The sequence below is a fragment of the Hyposmocoma kahamanoa genome, unplaced genomic scaffold, assembly GCF_003589595.1.
Source record: "Hyposmocoma kahamanoa isolate Upper Pololo Valley unplaced genomic scaffold, ASM358959v1 94, whole genome shotgun sequence".
NCBI lineage: Eukaryota > Metazoa > Arthropoda > Insecta > Lepidoptera > Cosmopterigidae > Hyposmocoma > Hyposmocoma kahamanoa.
In genome coordinates this window covers 6,810,754-6,831,163 of record NW_020654878.1, presented here as the reverse complement: position 1 = coordinate 6,831,163, position 20,410 = coordinate 6,810,754, and the positions used below count along the sequence as shown (strand labels likewise).

General features: G+C 36.7%; 1 protein-coding gene across 4 annotated transcripts in view; it reads left to right on the top strand.

Moving 5' to 3' along the window:
- Nucleotides 1-19,454, top strand: part of LOC113237808 (NADP-dependent malic enzyme-like) — a 55,031-nt gene extending 35,577 nt beyond the window's left edge. For all 4 annotated transcript variants that reach the window (XM_026474483.1, XM_026474481.1, XM_026474484.1 and 1 more), the window contains exons 3-12: nt 7,443-7,601; nt 10,790-10,971; nt 11,545-11,705; nt 12,682-12,886; nt 13,649-13,775; nt 14,691-14,916; nt 17,542-17,684; nt 18,249-18,422; nt 18,522-18,645; nt 19,136-19,454. In XM_026474483.1, coding sequence (XP_026330268.1) covers nt 7,443-7,601; nt 10,790-10,971; nt 11,545-11,705; nt 12,682-12,886; nt 13,649-13,775; nt 14,691-14,916; nt 17,542-17,684; nt 18,249-18,422; nt 18,522-18,645; nt 19,136-19,272 — 1,638 coding nt within the window. In that variant the 3' untranslated portion in view covers nt 19,273-19,454. The remainder of the gene's footprint in view (nt 1-7,442; nt 7,602-10,789; nt 10,972-11,544; nt 11,706-12,681; nt 12,887-13,648; nt 13,776-14,690; nt 14,917-17,541; nt 17,685-18,248; nt 18,423-18,521; nt 18,646-19,135) is intronic.
- The last annotated feature ends 956 nt before the right edge of the window (nt 19,455-20,410 follow it).

Below are 20,410 nucleotides of genomic sequence, written 5' to 3'. Positions count from 1 at the left end.
GAGTAAAGTTAAAAAGTGAGGAGAATTTTAAGATAAAGTGAATTTGAAACAAAGTTAATTACAAAGTGTTCAAGATGGAAAGGTGGTGGCATCTGACACCCAGAAGACAGATCTTTGAAGTTCCTGACTGCCTAGCTGCTTTGGACTCACGGGTTTGTTAATCTTTACTTGTATTTGACTTTTTAGATAAAAATATAAAATTTGAGCGTTAATAAGAGTCTTACAATAATTCATACATAATACGTACACTTCACACTTTTCTCTTATGGGGGTAGGCAGAGATCGCAGTCTTCCTGACACACACATCTTTTGCCTCATCAACACGCATCAATGCTTCCATATGGTCGTCGGTTAGGGGTGCTCTTGATCTGACTTCCACCACATCATCATTTTGGTTAGTAAATATAAATAAAAATAATAGTAATATTTGAATACTTCGTCTAATAGTGGACACTATGTTGCCGACGACCTCAAAGATGACATGGATGATGCGCGAGCGCAAAGCACTATCGGTCAGAGCAAACATGCTCGCTCGTAGATTCGCCAAATGAACTGCTGCAGTAAAGATTACGCTTTTTAGAGCTTACTGCAGGTGTGCATAGTGGTGACCATACGCTGGTACTCTGTGGACGAGCTACACTCAGAGCTCCCTGAATGCTCTGCGTGTGCAATATAACAATACCTTCAGGGCGTTGTTGGGGTTGCCACGTTTATCCAGTGCCACAAGTCAGGTTTACCGTTCCGATACGTCATGACACGACACGTCAGCCAAATGTTAAACCGGCTTTAGCCATGATAGCTGATGCGCGCGTAGGCGGTTTCATGGCTGTACAACGTCAAAGTCGGTGTCGTTACTGAACAGAATACGTGTCAGCTCCAACAGCCTTTTGAAGACCATTGCACAGAGGAATGAGTACCCGGCATTACAATATAAGTAGGTACTTACTAACATAGTTTTAAGTCATAGCAACATTTTTATGGACCTCGTTTGTCTGTTATTATTATTTATTATTACTAATGCAATAAATTGACTGTATCTAGTGTTGTTTTTAACCGACTTCAAAAAAGGAGGAGGTTCTCAATTCGCCTGTATGTTCTTTTTTCTTTTTTTTTGTATGTATGTTACGCGATAATTCCGGTATTTGTGAACCGATTTTCATGATTCTTTTTTTGTTGGAAAGGGGGTACTCCCATAGTGGTCCCATTTCATTTTGAAGAAAATCATCCACCTCGAAGGGTGGCTGTTCACGCATGAAGATTCATTTTTATAAATAGCGCCTAATTTAATTTAGGAGCAATTACTTTAATGGTTAATTTTGCTATTTCTCCAATTCAAGGCGTTTTTCTCTCAATATACTTTGAGTAGTGTCGTAGTAAGAACCTATTTTTATTATCTCCAGAGTCAAGTCCTGTATAGTGGCGAACTAGGGGATATTTCCATAAAACTTAGCAAATAAACGTAATTCCACGTACTTTTGAGGTCGGTTATTTTAGTACTCTGTACTGATTCTTGTTTGTCTTGTATTCTTATAAGTGAACCCATTTCTTTGATTGATTGAATTCATTCATAAATACGTTGTTTGAAATCCAACTGCGAAATGAAAGTCAAATTGCTTTTATTCAAAAAGGTAAAAGTCGTGTGTTGTATTGTAGAACAAGGTTTTATTTAATAATAAAGGCGGGAAACTCAGTACAATAAGAATTACCGCGCGCCTCCGGTTTGGTTAAAACTTCTTACGATATTGGAAACTTCTAGCCAGTATTTTCTTACATGTTAATGGTTTTTACTAGGTTTGTATTACCTAGTCTCAGTGACAATTTTAGATGCTTGTGAATTTTGAATTTGTATTACTTTGTTGATATTTGTTATTTCCAATAGACGGCATTCTTGCAACAATTGCTCAATTGAAAAAGGATTCAGTTGAACGGAAGTGAGAAATTTGGGCCCAATAAAACATTCAAATAAATCCAATCCTTTAGTATTCCTACAAAGTAACAAAGGTTCTTGAAAATTTACGCTAATAACATATCATTCAACTCTTTGTTTGTGAAAAAGGATCAATAACGTACAAATTGCGAAACACAGAATAGGGTTGGTCAATTTGATTTAAATGTCGAGACCTATATGTTCGAGACGGCATAAAGTTTCTCGCTGGATCCTGCTAATTAAGTAATATTTTTTAGGTCAGTTTTGATTTGTGTTTTGTTATTTCCAAAAAGAAAACCTGATAGTGTCAGTCCCAATACCAGCCCGATCGGTATATCTAAATGAGATTATTTCTCATATCACATTATGATGCTTTAACATTTTTAAATTTCGATTCGATTTCCCAGGTTCGATTCCCGGGCCGGGAGAAATAGTTGTATGGCCTACAATTATTTATCTCGTGAGTTTGGGCGTATAATTTGTGGTTGTCTATGTGTGTATCCATGGCATCCGCGACACAGGGTTTCCCTAGTGCGGGGCTATGTTGAGTGTGTGCGTTATTTATAAAAAAAAACATTTTTAAATTCGATGTGAACAGAATATGTTAATAAAACTACCGCATTTTCCTTCAAAACGTTAATTTCTTTGCTATTAAGTCCGTTACACATTATCGCAACATAGATTGAGGGTATCATCTGGCTTTGTAGTTACGTAAAGTAAGACGTCGAATGAAACTCGCACTCTATACGGCATTACCGTGTTTGTCTATATTTTGCCGTGATACCGCCCGATCGTTAACCAAACGTGTATGACCCCACTATCGTAGACGCTCGCGTGCAAAGTATGAAGGTCAACCATCGGTCACCTTGAATACGTCATAACAGCTGATTCGTGGGCGTTTAAGTTTCCGGGGACAACATGTGCAGCAATTGTCAAGGCTGATTGTAGTGGTGGGAGATAGCAATGATCAAAATTATATCTAGTAGTGACAAGTCAATGAGTAGTGAAGTTATTTTTTTCAGTGATACTTCCGCATGAATTTTAGCTCGTAGATGAATGATGGTTTGTTGAAAAGTAAGTCAAACAATACTACTAGGTAGATACACGCAAACTTATTTATCGCGTCATCGTCATTTGGGCAATTTGTTTAAATGTGACGTATTTCCGCACACCGCGCGACGTGGTTCGTGTAGTGACTTACATTGCGGGCGGTGTCAAAATTACTCTCTTTAATTAAAATGATTTATTATCAAAGGATCTATAGGAGTTCCAATTGGACTCCCACTGCTCCAAATTGTTAAAATTAGATGAGCTTACCGAGGCTACAGAAACCACTAGGTAGAAGGTTTCAGGCACCAAAAGATGAGCTATTTCATTAACAATGCTAAAATGAAGGCTATATTAGTGCTTCAGAACGATATCAATAGGAGTATGACGTATATATATGCCTATTTCTTTAGAAGTCTATTTTTTTAGAATTTACTGTGTTTTCCTCGTTTGTAAATGGAACCTTCTTAGCGGGAAGTACACGAAAGGGTATTACAGCGTATAGTAGAGTCAATACACTACAGTGACATAAGAAGACGTCGTGTCATTTCGTTTCAGACTTGAGATTTTTCCAGAACTATTTAGTTCTTAGGCTGTTAAATTAAGTAGTTGAATAGCCAGTTTGGTGGTCGTCCACTAAAATTGTTTAGGGGATCAGAAGGCATTTAAATAGTTTTTAACTACACTAAAACTGGGACATGTTAAACTATCTAGTAGACAATGTCTACATCGTTGCATGATCGACCCTCGCTATGTGGAAGTTCTGCGGAAGCTGTATAGTGCGGCCACGATGCAAGTACGACTACATAAACATACTAAACCCAATACCTATCAAGAGAGGTATGCTACAGGGATATACTATACCACCCAAGCTTTTTTAAACAGTTCTACGTGAAACTACTTACTGCAGCACAAAAGTTCCATGCATGGTACTAGTGGGAATAAATTTAATATTTATGTCTTTATTCCCATTACCTATAATTTATGTATGGACGTAGAGAACACGGTCTCTATAGGAGGATCTTTTTTTTCCACATGTTGACTATAGACTTTTTTATGACGACATTTAAAAAGTTATAAATGAATAAATAAACGTAGGATATAGCAACTTCCCTATTCATTATTACTACATTATATTGTTAATAAATTATGATATTTTTATTTAGTTTTAAAAGCATGGACAATATCTAGCTTTCAATTTCTGTACTTCTTTTATTCAACGCCATACCTCTCTACAAAGGGAGTCGATAATATATATTTTTTATAAAAGTAAAAAAGATATACTTTTTTGTTACATCATGTTAGCAGAGACTACTATTTCTTCTAGTCTGCATTTATTGAAATAAGTTTTAATAGCAGACTCTTTAAAATATTTATTGATAATGAGGTGAATGAATTTCTAAACATCTGATAACATTATTAATGAAACAATATTTACATTGTACATAATATATTTTAACAATAATTACCTAAAATTAACTGAAATGTACCCTGTTTATTTCTAAAATAATCCTTCCAACAATACTCTAACCCTTTAAATATTTCTTTCCTTCAAGTATTTTATATAAATATACCTATACCACCTAAACATAAATATAATAAATAGAGATAAATTAAGTAGAACAAGTATTAAAAAAAATTTGGTTCCAAAATCAAACCGAAACTAAATGGTTGTATAAGAAAGTAGTATGAGAAAGAAAAGTCAAGAGTGAAAATAATTGTATTAATAAGTGAAATTAATAAGTGAAAATAATAAGCGAAAATTACATGGAACGAATGGGAATAAATATGATATTTTTAGGTAATAGGAATAAATATGATATTTTATTGTTCCACGTGGAACTGAGTACATATAATTATTTACTCACTTTGGTATTCACGTACCAACCACTAACTGTTTAGTAGCAGTAGAGCTCCTTGTGAAAGAGTTCGTCCAAATTTACGAATTTTTGCCACCAAGCAGTAATGTGAGCATTATTCTGTTTCGGTTTTGAAGGGTAAGTAAGGGTGCTGGTGAAATTGCAGGCACATGGAACTTGTCAACTTATTTCACCGGATGACAGAACTAAAATCTTTGCGATTTAAAGCTCTGAGTGGCACTGTAACCGCTATGGATAACCCGTTATAAAGAACCGTCGTCAAAAGTTACTTGTTACATTGACGGAGTTTAAACGATGTATGCAAGTACTCAGGGCGACGGTAATGTAATATCGAGTGGCCAAGGTGGCAACAGGCCAGTTTTTTTAAAGTCTGAATCGCTTGTTTATGCCAGTCGCATTTGTATAGTCTAATATGGCCGTATTTAATTATTGTTATAATTAAAGTGCGTTTTCGAATGACTGAAATATTTTTATTGCACATTAGAAATTGCAATACCCCATTGGCTTACAAATAAATGGACGACGGGTCTAATACAAAAACCACGAAAAAAATGTCCCAAGTCAACCTATTTAAACGTGGTGACATGTAAAGGAATATGAAAAAGCTAAAACGTTGAATTTAAATTGTAATGTCATCGCAGTACTGTCTAACTTTGCTTGCTTCGCTGTCAGTCGAACAAACAAATACTAAAGCGTGAATGACGCTCTGTGTACGATTTTAACGCCCTATAAGTTAGGACACTTTTTAGCGCGGACCCGACGTCCATATAATTGTAAGCCAATGCAATACCCCATTTAATTTATTGTAGTTTTTAAATGACAAAAAGAAATCAAGCGAATATACATACAATAGGCAACCTACCTATAATAGCAATTTCATCTAAGCAACCTTAGGGTTGTAATTTAAAAAAGATGAAAAAGCAGTGTCGCCATTTTTGTGGTGCGATGTCCCGATTATATTGTAGAGTAAGTACAGAAGTTAATTACTGCTCAATTTGATAAACAACTAGTAGCTGAAGTTAACAAATCGAAAAGAAATATATAAATATGTTTATAATGTATTACATATATAAAAATAACGGTTTAAGTTTGACAAACGTCTACTTATGCCAAGTCAGGCTGGTATACAGGGTGAAAAAAAATAATAGACTTGAAGGGGAATGTAATATAAGGTAGAAATAAGGTAACCTTTAAAAAACATATGACTGAATGACTGAAGTTATTCATAAAGAAAAAAATGTTTCTTTTAAGTAAAATTAGCTATATTAAGCATTTGAGGTCCCTGTAGATAGATACATGTAATTAAATTAATACCAGCCTAGCCTTAGGTAATTTGTAAGATAATCCAATCAATAACAACAGGTAACAGGGAACATCGTTAGAACACAAAGAAATATTCGATGTGAAACATTTGCAAAGGCCTGCCGAACGTGTCGATCCCTTGGGGCCTGGGCGGTGATGGCCATTTCAGTCATTCTGTTCTCAGATGAGATCTGACTAAGTAATAACCAGTGATTGGAATTGAAGCAGTTAATCGACCTAAAATATAAATATATTTTCTTAATATAGACATATACATTTCGTCATTAATGCGTATAAAATATTTGTTTTCACTGTTTATTTTCTAAGCAGTCCAAAATATAGGTTGTTACATGTTTATTTTTTAAACAGCTAAAGTATTTAAATATGTAAGTACCTATAGAAACACAACTACAATATTATTTTTGAGACAATAATTTGTACCAAATACTTAATAGGAAATAATAATTTGTCGCTAATGTACTCAAATTGTAGTATATATTACAATATATTCAGAAATAGTCAATTCCGAGAAGGCCGGGATATGCAGAAGGTAATGTCCACATTATTCTTTAGTTTAGCCAAATTAACTCCATCAATTCCGATCACTGATAATTACATACATTTATTATTAACGATATCCAGTAAGGGGACGAATATGCTGTGTTAAGCGCACATGGTAAGCAACACGCCTACTCATAACAGTAAAGTTGCGGGGCCACTCTGAGCTGTAAATCGCACAGATCGGAGGGACACTGCCACAGCGTGCGTCACACTTAAACATAAGTTCACAAGTTCCATGTCATTGTAATTTCACCATCACCCTACAAACCGGAACGCAGTAATTCTCATATTACTGCTTGGCAGCGGTAGCGGCTTGAAATAGGTATGGTGGCAGTGCTTCCTTAGACGAGTTCTTATAGGAGGAGCTCTAGTGCTATTTAAAAAATATACACATGTATATAGACGAGATAATTATATTATAAATGTTTTTTTATTATTAAAAAATAAGGACAAATTTGACTTCCTTCTCACCTCATAAAAAGTGACGGTGAAAGTCGACGACGGAGTATGCATACCTAAATCCTACTGTCTGCAGCCTACGCCTGGTTCCCCGATGATGGAAAGCGAAGGCGGAAATAATTCGTGCAAGATAATGTTTATAAGTTACGGCTCAAAATATCAGTTCCGATTCTTTCTCCGGCCACCAGCCTGCAGACATCGCGATACACTTAATTATAGGTTGAAGTGTGTATGTCTTACTTATGTTTTTTTTTCTATTTTCGCAGGGCATGGCATTCTCGATCGAAGAGCGGCAAACGCTGGGAATTCATGGTCTGCTGCCGGCCAGGGTCAAGACTCAGGAAGAGCAGGTCTACATGTGTCAGCTCTCTATCGACAGATACGAAAATCCCCTCAACAAGTACATATATCTTATGGGACTGCTTGTAAGTATCACGCACATATTATTATGTTTTTTTCAAAGGGTTTGCGCGACCTGTTACGCGTCCTAGAGACACGCGGTGTCTCTTACCATTTTGATTCTGGAGCGTCCTAGTGTCATATTGCGTCTGTAACGCGCAACTGTCCTTTTTTTCCTCGCAGTTGTCAGCTTTTTATCCACTTTTTAAAATTTTTAATTTGTAATTTTTTTACCCATGTGTAAAACAACACCAAGATCGTTAGGACACCGTGTGTCTCTAGGACGTGAGACAGGCTAAGCAGGTTCAATAACTCAGTTTGTTCAGCAAATCTGTAATATAATACTCAAAGGGAACTAACACTTAAGCTATCTTCCGTTTTATAAGGTTTCTTGGATATCACAAAGGACCATATGATACGTTCACGTACCTTTAATATGCGGTGTTTCATATATCAGATATTACGAACGGTACTAGGTTTTCGTATGCAAACTTTTAACTTTGCACGAGGATCGCTAAATCTTAAGGCGGATCCACACCTGCGCGCGTGTCGCGTACGCTCACGAACCGTGCACGCCACGCGCCTCCAACGGCAATGGACGTGTTAATCTCAGCGCGCGCATGTCGCGAGCAGAATATGCGCAGTTCGCGTGCATACATAAGTCATTAAGCTATCGTCAGTCAATTAGCCTTTTTGTTGCGTTACACGTAAAACACACGCGAATGTGTCCGTGTGTGCAGACTATGTTCCTAAGATGCACGCGAACTGCACTCTTCATGCACGTGAGCCGGTGTTGATCTGCCCTAAGAGAGCAAACTGGAACTTAGTTTTCTTGTTCTCAAGTTCAAGTAATTTGATAATGATGAAATGTTCGACTAGCTGGCTGCGGTGTGCAAGACTGATGATATCTAGTTTGGTAACTTACATTTAACTAAAGCATTATTATCAAGTAAATTATCACTTGTTAGTTAAGATCTATTGTAATGAGTTTAAGCCCCGTCTGATAAAATTTACAATACAAAATGTAATATAAGTGTCAAATTATACGATATATATGTTAAAAACTTAATGTAAATAACTAAAAATAAATTGTAATTTTTATTATACAAAAACTTATACTAAAAACTTATACAATTGTAACTCGTCCCCCGTAATTGTAAATTGTAAAGTTTATATTGTACGTGACCTTGGTACCAAAGTACAAAACAGATTCAACCTAATTTTACAATTTTTATAAAACATGAAGCTCTCTTATATTCAAATAAGTTTACAATCATAGAGACGATGGAAATAGAGTGACGTCAAACAAAGTGGATTCACGGTGGCGTAACAGTTTCCCTTCACTGTGAAAGGGATCCGCCAGGCATGTTTCCCTTTCATGACGTCACAAGGTCACGAAGCCGTCTCTCGCCCTTCCTGTTTTCGCAAGACATTGTTGTTGGTAAATTAGAATAAAGTACATGTCAATTTAAAATTTAAATACCGTATTAATTCCGGGTCAATGAATGTTCGAAACGGGTTACTAAGAAAATGCTCTCGTTGAAAATTATTCAATGGAAAATGTATGTGTGCGCGAATAAATTGCAATGTGTATACACGGAATTTGCACGAATTTAATGCAAAAAGAAACAAAAGCAGCAGTACAGAAAACGACAAATTTTAGCAAATAGATGTTTTAAATTAATGTGAATGATATCTTTAATATCTGACTAATCGAATTGATTTCATGATCATAGGCGGCTAACAGATTGATGCAGTCAAAACTTTATACAGCCGAGATCTCAACTGCATGACGTTGATAACGACTCCACGCATTAACTGCATGCAGTCGATCTCGGCTGGATGAAGTCGGTTTCGACTGCATGCAGTTAATGCGTGAAGTCGTAAAGAAATTAATGTAGCGCAGACCTTGATAACAACTTCGCGCATTAACTACATGTAGTCGAAACCATGTCGAAACTCAACTGCATGCAACTTCAAGCGTCGAAGTAAACGATAGTCCGAAAATCAAATGTAATAATTGACATTCTTACGAGGATTTATTCGTCGGCTTATTATTATTTTTAGATTTTTATCGCCTTATTATTATTTTTTTGCACCTGAAACCACTTTTTTTAGTAACGGCAAAAGGTGACGATTATTTGAAAATTTAATCAATATAATTATAATGGTAAAACAAAACACGATTGGTGAAACTTCCCTCTACTGATTTATTTTTCACAGATCACCTTTCCGAAATAGATTCGGAAATATATAGATAGAAATAACTTAATTATAACTAAAAACAAATTAAATCGCCGAATGCAGAAAAAAATGTTAATTGACACTTAGTTAATTCGAGCCGTACCTCATCTCAACGTTAAGTTTTGCAATGAACTCCTGAGCCTGATGCATTTCATCTGCATGGAGTTGTATTATACGAACTTCGCATGCAGTTCGTTTAGTAGTAGCCGTTCACACTCAGCTATGCTGTCCACATAGTCGAGAATTAATGCGAATGTAGACCAAATGTGGAAGTAACGAGCTATATTTTCTCAGTCCTATGTGCTGAAAAATACCGAACGCAGTAAGATGCACAGGACACGATCAGTATTATCATCTTCCTATATGCACCCCACTGTAGGGCAGAGGAGAGTTAAGCCATGTCCGTCAATGGCCCAATTCACAAGTCTAGGACGAGTCCGTCTGAGAGGCCTTCTTTGACAATACAATGAGAGATTATATTACATTATCTATGTGAAATTATTATCAAACGCTCGTTAGTTTATATAGATTATTGATGTTATTTACTTTGACGATGTTTTACCACCGTGATATTCAAATATTTTTTTGTGAAATAACTCCACTAGTTTTTAATAATTATTAATACAAAGATCGAACACAAAGAAAAGTTCCTTCAACCCGACACGACTTGAACCTGCGACCACGCTGTACCGTAGTTTCGCTCCGCCAACTGAGTTCCTCAAGATGTTTTCTTTCACCTAAGACAAAACTGCAAACGATTAAAAAATGCTTAAACCAACAAAACGGACTTCCCAAATAGGAGGCAAAAGCGTTCTCGTATCTTATGATCTCGTATCAGTTTCGCGCCTTTCTCTCGGTAGTGTTCGTCAATTTCGGTTCCTACCAACGTGATCTCCACACTAAACTGCTAACACACTTATCTCTCCTAGTCTATCCGCATGGAATAAAATAAATGTGATTTATATTTCAGGATCGCAATGAACATCTTTTCTACCGTTTCGTTGCCGAGAACGTTGAAGAGATGATGCCAATTGTTTATACGCCAACCGTTGGACTGGCGTGTCAAAAATACGGTCTGGTGTACCGCCGACCACGCGGGCTTTTTATCACCATCAATGACAAAGGACATGTTTATGATACGCTTAAAAACTGGTGAGTTGCATTTATAAATTGAACATACTTTTATAAATTGAACTGGATGCCATTAGCGGTCTTACATGGATAATACGACGCCATTGAATTTCTGAGATAGATTCATTAATTCAATGTCGTCGTGTCAATACGATCTGTACGAATGTAGAGGAGTAATAGTTATATAATTACCTGCGGCTTTCATAAGGCCATTAAATGTCAACAGTTACCTGGCTGACTATTTTTTAGGCAATAGCATTGGTTGCTCATTCAAATGAATTGTAGGTAATAAATAGCCTAGGTAATTGTTTCTCGCTCGGTATACTGTTTTGTATAGCGTGTAATATATTTGTCTGGTTTTGATGAGGGTGTCTTTAATGTTTCTCAATTTGGTACAATATGGTAGACTTCTGTTGGGAAGCTTTTATACTATTTGACATATACCACATTTTCATTTACAAAAAAACTGATATCACTAATTTTTTGTACAGACGCCAGCACATCAAGCTACACATTGACGTATTTTGTTCCGTTGCACTTGAGGCGCTTTTCGAAGAACAAATCCAGATCTTCAAATCTTATTTTTGTATCTAGGCCGGAAACTGATGTGCGAGCGATCGTGGTCACGGATGGCGAGCGCATCTTGGGACTTGGTGACTTGGGTGCGTGCGGTATGGGTATCCCCGTCGGCAAGCTAGCGCTCTACACTGCGCTCGCCGGCATCAAGCCGCATCAGTGTCTACCAATCACACTGGGTTTGTAGTATCCCTTGACTGAATTATGAGACGGAAAAGAAAATATTTTTTTCCCTAGAATTGTCGTCATTTTGTGACTCTTTATATATAAATCAGTATATGAGACTAGTGACAATTTTTTCGAAAATGCTATAGTAAATGTGTGTAAATATGACTAACGTCTCTAAGTCTCTAAATAATCAACCTTCTATCTAATTTTCTCTCTACTAGCTCCGTATACTCCAACCAAATTTGATGTAGAATAAATGTCAACAAACAAAATATGTGATTTTTAAGGTTTTCACCTCAGACTGTTTTACTATTACGTACCACAATTTCAAGATTTTTTCCCGAAAATCGATTAGGCTATTGATAATACTAGCCTTGAAGTCAGGTGTGTGATGAATTTCGTTCAATAGAAGTTTCATATCACTAGCATATATGAAACTACAGAAAATTTACCAGTAATTAATTATTTATAAAACTGTGTCATCCCTAATGATTTTTTAATTAGAATGGAGGGATTGCGAACATTCGAGTAAGAGTAGTAATTCATGCTCAGAAACGGAAACTGACGCTGGATAAGATGAAACAAAATTGTAAGATTCTATTTTATATTCGTTTACTATAATGAATATAAAACAGAATCTTACAATTTTGTTTCTTTTCATCTACCGTCATCTACTACCTAGTAGTAAATATTAATGAGATTTAAAACTGTATTCATAAATATACGTGTCAATAGGTACTTTGTAAGCTTTATAATAATTGGTTAGGTAATATTACTTCTGTATAAACCCAATTATCTACTTACAAACAGATCGTGGGCAGAGCTAGCCTAGATAATGGACATTGACAAATAAATGTTCTTTCTATACCATGATTGGGTGCCAAGCGATGTTTTGCTATTCAATATTCTGTGTCGAATTTGGCTAGAGTCTATTCCTTAGATCTTTTCCTTTCGTCCGTTTTGATTTAATCAAACGTATTTTTTCAGATGTGGGCACTAATACCCAAGCCATGTTGGACGATCCACTGTACATTGGTCTTCGCCAGAATCGTGTTCGTGGCGCAGCCTACGACGAATTTATCGACGAGTTCATGCAAGCAGTCGTACGTCGCTATGGGCAGAACTGCCTTATTCAATTCGAGGACTTCGGCAATGCCAATGCCTTTCGGTTGCTCGAGAAGTACAGGGGCAAGTGAGTGATTTTCCATTCATTGATATTAATTGTCAACACACTTGCTCGTAAACATTGTCATGACATGCAGACAAAGTCAACCGTAATGTCCTAAATTATGTCCATGGGCTTTTTCATTACTTTATCGCCTTATGGATTTTTAAGTCGAGGTTAAGCAAAAAGTTTTTGTGCTCGAAAAATCTGAACGTATATTTTGCATAAACTTAAAGTAGGTATACAAAAACTAAACATTTACAATTTAACTATATTTTACTGGATTTATTTTGTGAATTCAAATTCCACAGTATTTGAAAACATTGGGAAGTTATTTATTTTATTTGTTATTGCGGCTGCATGCGCTTTTACCTTTTATTATTTAGTTCGAGTTGTAATATCTATGGAAGAACAGCTGGCGATCTGTTTAAAGAAAATACAAAAAACCCGCCGTTTGCATAATCCGTAAATGTTGTGTTGTGAAGCGATATTTATTTATACAAGAAATCAATTATCATTGTATCTATTTCCTCGCAAATGTGATGAAAAACATTAAATGTAGCACGGGCGGTAAAAATTACAAATTTCGGGTCAATAAAGCCTTTTCACCCTTCGGCTTCGAGCTTCTAACAAGCTCTCGTTACTCATTTCTTATTTACCGCCCTATATCAGATCAGAATAATAATGTACTGTTGTTATTCTGATCTAATTACAATTGCTAAGATAACGTGCTTGGGTATTTATAATACGCCGTATGACGTGTGTCTAATACAAAGTGGTTTGCTGCAGATACTGCACATTCAACGACGACATTCAGGGCACCGCAGCCGTGGCCGTGGCGGGCCTGCTCGCCAGTCTGCGCATCACAAAAAAGAAACTTTCCGAAAACGTCATTGTCTTCCAGGGCGCTGGAGAGGTGAGAAGGGGCTTCGTAATCTTTATAATTAAATTGTTATTATAATAAAATTATAATTACGAAGCGTTCCCTCAACATGCATGAAGTTACACTTTTGTTAAATTGATTTTGAAGTGGTAGTGTAATGTGTAGTTTTTTTGGCGTATATTGATAGAGTCGGCGGACTAAAGCACATAAGTCAAATTCTTTGTTTCAACTTAAATTGTAATGGCGTCTTTTTCAACCTTGTCATTCTCTTCACATTTTCCGACATTATAAACAACATACAAAATATTTATTATTATTTAAAAATGAAGCAATTTTTTAAAATATGCGCTTAAGTCTGACGACTCTTAGATTTATTTTACTTCCGCACAGAAGCAGGTCATATTTTTAGTTTGATTGTACTTGCTATTTAATTAATTACTATTATTAATTGAGTTCTTAGGTTTTCGCGATTGTAATTCATTGGAAATGAAATTATTTTTTCGCGGATATAAATCGCGTATATTTATTTTTTAAAACAAAGCAACGTTTCGACCCCTTTACAGGTTCAATGGTCAATAATAAAATAAGAATAAAATAGTTTTACTATTAATAATAATATTGTGATTGAGGCTATCAGCGCAAAAGTGCTGTAACCCACATGTAACATACAACTTTAGTTATACAATATTAATATATTACACAATATATATTAAATTACACTAAAGTACATAATTATTGTATATTTGGATGCTATTTTCACGTATAAAATAGTGTTATTATATGTTGGTCATATGTATATGATTACTTTATATCAAATGAATTTGGTTAACTATAAATCACCCATTATAATCTACTTCTATATGCATTTCATGGGGTTACACCACTTTTGCGCTGATAGCCTCAATTATGAATATTATTATTAATACTGACAAGGCACAATGTTCGTAGGCTGCATTGGGCATCGCGGGTCTATGCGTGATGGCGATGAAGCAAGAGGGCGTCAGCGACGCCGACGCGCGCAGTCGCATCTGGATGGTGGACTCGAAAGGGCTTATTGTGAAGGACCGGCCCGAGGGTGGGCTCACCGAGCACAAGGAGAAGTTCGCAAGGACGCATCCACCCGTTCGCAGCCTCGAGGAAGTTGTCAACATCGCCAAGCCGTCTGTCCTCATTGGTGAAAATAATAATATCAACATTCTAAATACAAAATATTTTATTTTTCAAAGTTAAAGTCAAGGATCATTATTCCATACGTAAAATAAATGTACACTTGAAAACGTCACATTTACATTACATTACATTAAGCGTAGTGAACGAGCAGTATCTCGTTCACTACGCTGACCTCCCTGAGAAGAACGAGGAAGAAACTCTAGGGATTGCTCTTTTCAAATTAACTTAAATGCTATGGAATACACTTTGAATCAAATTTGTGTGGATTCTGGAGCCGTGTCGTCTTTCCATACATGTTTATCTAACACGTAGTCTTCAATTTTGTAATATGACTTTTAAATCAAAATATTTTTAATGTAGTTTTTAAACCTAGGAAATGATAATCTTACATATATACATATACTCCGGAATCTTATTGTAAAAACGTATACAGTTCCCTATAAAAGAGTCGTTTACCTTGGTTAAACGAAATCGTGGTACCATGAGTTTGGACTTGGCTCTAAGGTTTTATTATTATGGATATCTTCTTTCTTTTTGAAATTATGTATATTTTTACGGGCATATAAAATATTTGAATAAATATACTGTGATGCCACAGTCATGATACCAGTCTCCTTAAACTTTTCTCTGAGAGAAACCAGAGAGCCTAGACGGTACACAGAACGAAACGCTCGTTTTTGCAATACAAATATGGTTTGAATATCTGCCGCTTTACCCCACATGAGAATGCCGTAGGACATTATATTATGGAAATAACTAAAATAAACTAGTCTATCAGTACTAACATCGGTAAGCTCACGTATTCTGCGGACTGCGTATGCAGCGGAGCTTAATCTGTTGGCCAGGGAAGATATATATGGAAACCATTGAAGTTTCCTATCTAAGGTCACCCCCAAGAAGACTGCTTTATTAACAAGGTCTAACTTTTCTCCGTTTCTATGCTTGGACTAGTCGATTTTACGTTAGGTACTTAATTCAAATTTAACACATTTCGTCTTCTTGGCATTAAGCAATGAATTGTTAGCATTAAACCAATAAACTACCTTAGAGAGGGTATCATTAATATGGCCGTAGTTAATATCATGTTTGTCTGTTTTAAAAATCAATGATGTGTCATCAGTATACAATACTATTTCGCAATGGTCCTTAACAAAGAATGGCAGATCGTTAAAATAAATTAGAAATAAGAAAGGTCCAAGTATTGAGTCCTGCGGAACACCCATTTTTACCGGAGAACCCAAAGAAGTCAGTCCATTTCATAAGTAAACAGATAACATTAAGGTTCAATTTGCATTACGGCGGACCGGAAGCGAAATTCGCCTCGCTGCTGCGCGAGAAGGAGCGCGCTGTCGCAGGAATTCTCGAGCATTCCCAAGAATTCCCACGACTGCGCCTTAGTAGGTGTTCAGTTGTTTAGTCTAGATCTTCTGGCAAAAGTGATGGATGTGGATATTGTTTTTATTCTGCTTATTTGTGAAGTAGAAGAAGTAGAAGAAGAGAAAAGAAAAGAAAGGAGAAAAGATACTTGGGTTCATGATCTGTCGAAAACTTTTTGGACAACATGAAAAATTTTCACAAAGTTTTATACTCTATCCACCTATTTTATGATTTTTTCCTATGTAGTATCCTTAGGGTTTTTGTCGCTAAAGTTTCTAGCCTTTACACAGTAAACTTTTTACCTGAATGCATGTTTCTTCTGTCTCGGTACGTACACAACCTATTTCGAGGACGCTTAACGTTGCTGCGGATTTGCTCGGCGTCGCCGACGGCAGCTGCGGAATTTTCGATTGTGAATGCGCGTGTATTCTCGAGCATGCGCGAGAATTCTGCGGAAAACGCGCAACTTGTTTTTTTTAGCTCGTATATAGTTTATAAGTTACACAATTGACCATAAACGTCATTATGCTACGTACAATATCGTTAAAAAAAAATTCGCTACCATTCCGTTCCGCGGTAATGTAAAGTGAGCCTAAACCAATTACTCATTATTATGGCAGATTCCTCTGAAAATGAATCAGAAACTCAGCGACCCGAGTTTCTGATTTCATTCATTTGTAAATAGATAGTAATTTAATTGTAAATGGTAAAAGTTAATTTTTTATTGAATGACATTGCATGTATGCATTGAACCTTTAAAGAATTGCGGTTTTGTGATGACGACTGTCAAATACCTACCTATTAAGAACAACTCTGCCGCCGTTACTTGGAAGGGCGCTTGTGACAAAAACTCAAAACCGAAAAAATAATGTTTATAGAAATGAAATTTTAAAAATATCTACTTTTCTCTTGCGGTAACTTCATACCTTATCCACTTAGGAAAAAAATAAAACTAGTGAAAGATTGGTCGTTTTTTTCTGATCACGGCAGTATAACAATTTATTTGAAAATATGTCACATGCGCTCTTTCAACTAACGGCGGCAGAAATGCCAATTTTTGTTACTCATAATTAACACCATCAATATCTATTTTTATTAAAAAAAAAATCTGTATTTACACAGTAATTAAAAATGTTCAAAAAAAGGAAAACAATCCCATAAATAAGCATTGATTGATAGGAGCGAAACATAAGCTCTATAGTTTGGTATTAAAAAAGTGAGCGGTTGTAAAAACATAATTCTGTATCAACAGGCGCGGCGGCAATCGGCGGCGCGTTCACATCGGCGATCCTGCGAAAAATGGGCGAGCTGAACGATCGTCCCATCATCTTCGCACTGTCCAACCCCACCAGCAAGGCCGAGTGCACCGCAGAGGATGCTTACTCGAACACCGATGTAAGCTTGTTGTACCCATTATTTAATTTTTATTGAATATCATGATGTTTTTACTGATTTTGTGGAAACACTCCACTAGTTTGTTATTATTATTGATACACTAGTTTGATATTATTATTGATACAAAGATGGAACAAACGTTCCATCTTTGTATCAATAATAATAAGAAACTACTTCTTTGCGTTTGCAAAGAAAAATTCCTTCAATCCAACTGGACTCGAACCAGTATCTGTTGCCTCTGCCAACTGTGTTACGAGTCGAGCCAGTCGATCTTACGAATTTCTCTGTGCTTTTTGCGGATCTTTGTATTGAGATTAAACGGTGTTTTTGCTTTAACGCCATCTGTGGCAACTTATTCGTAAGTTCTCTTCAGCCAGGTACCTTTACAGCTACCAGAAGACTGTTGTGTATATTTTACGCGTGTTTTTCCATTATCTAAATGATCTAATATACTTTCTGATACGTGACTGTCTTGGCCGAGTCATGAGAGATGCACGTTGTTTTTGCTTGGGTTTTTTCTAACAACCATTTTTTATGTGGCGTAAACTTCTTGTTCTTGTGCAGGACCGCGCGATCTTTGCGTCCGGCTCTCCGTTCCCGACGTACCGCACGAAGGACGGACGCATACTAACGCCAGGGCAAGGCAACAACTCTTACATCTTTCCCGGGCTAGCGCTTGGAATCATCTGCGCTGGCATTATTGACATCAGCGAGGATTTCATGCTGCTGGCTGCAGAGGTTTGTTTTAAATGTGAAATCCACCCTTCAATACAGCTATTCAAATGTAAAGGGTTTATAACTGTAGCCTTTCAAACAATTCGCTATTTTGCATTACAGGCATTAGCAGAGATCGTGAGCCAGGAGGATTTGGACAGCGGCAGCCTGTATCCCCCTCTCAAGGACATCAAGAATTGCTCAGTCAAGATCGCGAAGAAAGTCATCGAGTACGCTTACAAGACGAGTATGTACAGTTTTCCTTAAGCCTCAGTTCTTTATACTCCCTGAACTTTGTAGTCAACCATTGCGTTTTTTTTTGTTATAATATCAAGTGACGCGACGAACAAGTCGTGCGCCTGATGGTAAGCTACACGCCTGTCCCCAACAGTTGCAGTGCCACTCGGAGCATTAAATCGCAAAGATCTGAGCGGCACTGACACTGCGCCCTTCACTGTGAGATTTAAGTTGACAAGTCCCATGTGCCTGTAATTTCACCAGCACTCTTACCTTTCAAAATGAGAACACAGTAATGCTGACATTCTCTTTCACAAGGAGCTCTACTGCTACTACTGAGTGCGAGTGTTTGAGCAAAACAAAACAACGGAAGAGATGGGATAGCGTTAATTTTTATTCGTGATATGCATTTGATAATTATGGACAGAATTTATTTTTCAAGACGTTAAGTGCCGTAACCTTTCAGAAAATATTAAGTGAGAGCTATTTTTTGCTTGCAGACAAGGCATCAGTCTACCCGCAGCCACAAGACACGGAGGCGTTCATCCGCGCGCAGATGTACGACGTGCGGTACGGCGCGGCCGTGCCCCCCGTCTATTCGTGGCCCACTAACGGCCCACGCGCAGACCTCATCTAGCCTCGACGCCTCTCCACGCCCGTTCTGTGATACGCTAGACCCTGTTAACGCTTGATTCGTAACTAAATTATTCGTCTTCATATAGCTGATGGTAGAGAGCCGCGCCTAGGTCCGTTGCTGTGGGTGGTTAAAGCTCCTACCATGAGCGAATCTGAAAGCGAGTTTGTAATCAGCAGAAACCCTAGTTCTTTTATAAATTACGACGCATTTTTCATTCCCTAAGCTGTTTCTGAAACAGTTGCTTTTAAAAAATTTGGGGTTCACCATTCTTTGTGTTCAAAACTAATTTTAAGAACTCTCGAATGTTCAAGCGCTTACATTGTTTAGTATTGTTTTTGACTAGGTCTTGATTCAATTGCTGTTCTTGTTGCTCTAGCTAGTGCCTAACATCATATAACGAAATAGAAGTAGTTGAATTACGACCGAGAAAGAATTAATTTAGGACTTTCATAATTATTTTATTGAAAGGGATCGTACCAATTTTCATCTTTCGATTTTCTAGTAAGTAAAATAAATAATACTTCCGAACCGTAACAATTCATCCGCATTTTATAATCCTGCCAATATATCATGTAAGTACTGTATTTAGCATTCCAAAAGTTTGTAAATGTGTGAATAATCAAATGTAAAAAAGTGAAATTAATTAGGTTTACGTAAATCGTACTTAAATTGGTTTCCGTTTATTTATTGCTTGTATTCATAGTTTAAATCATTAGTTATCAATATAGTGAACAACAACTTTTAACCGTGTGAAAAGGTGAACATTTTGATATTAGTTATAATTTTTACGACAAATGGCAACTCAATGGTTTATGAAACAACTGTGGTCACATTAAAGCTGTATTTTTTTGAAATTTTGTTTTATAAGAATTTTCATACTTGTGGTATTTGTAATAACAACTTTGAAATATATCGATATGATGACATTCACTGGTTTTAATTAGCTACTGCTATGAATTAGGGGACAACCATTGACTTAGTAAGTCAATGGGGACAACTCATAGTTTTCTTTAAGGCTCAATTTACATTGCGGCGGCAAGGAATGGAAGCGTCAATTTCGCCTCGCCACACGAGAAGGGGCGCGCGATCTCTGGAATGGTCGAGCACTTCTTGCGCGCCTTGAGACTAGTATTTTGTC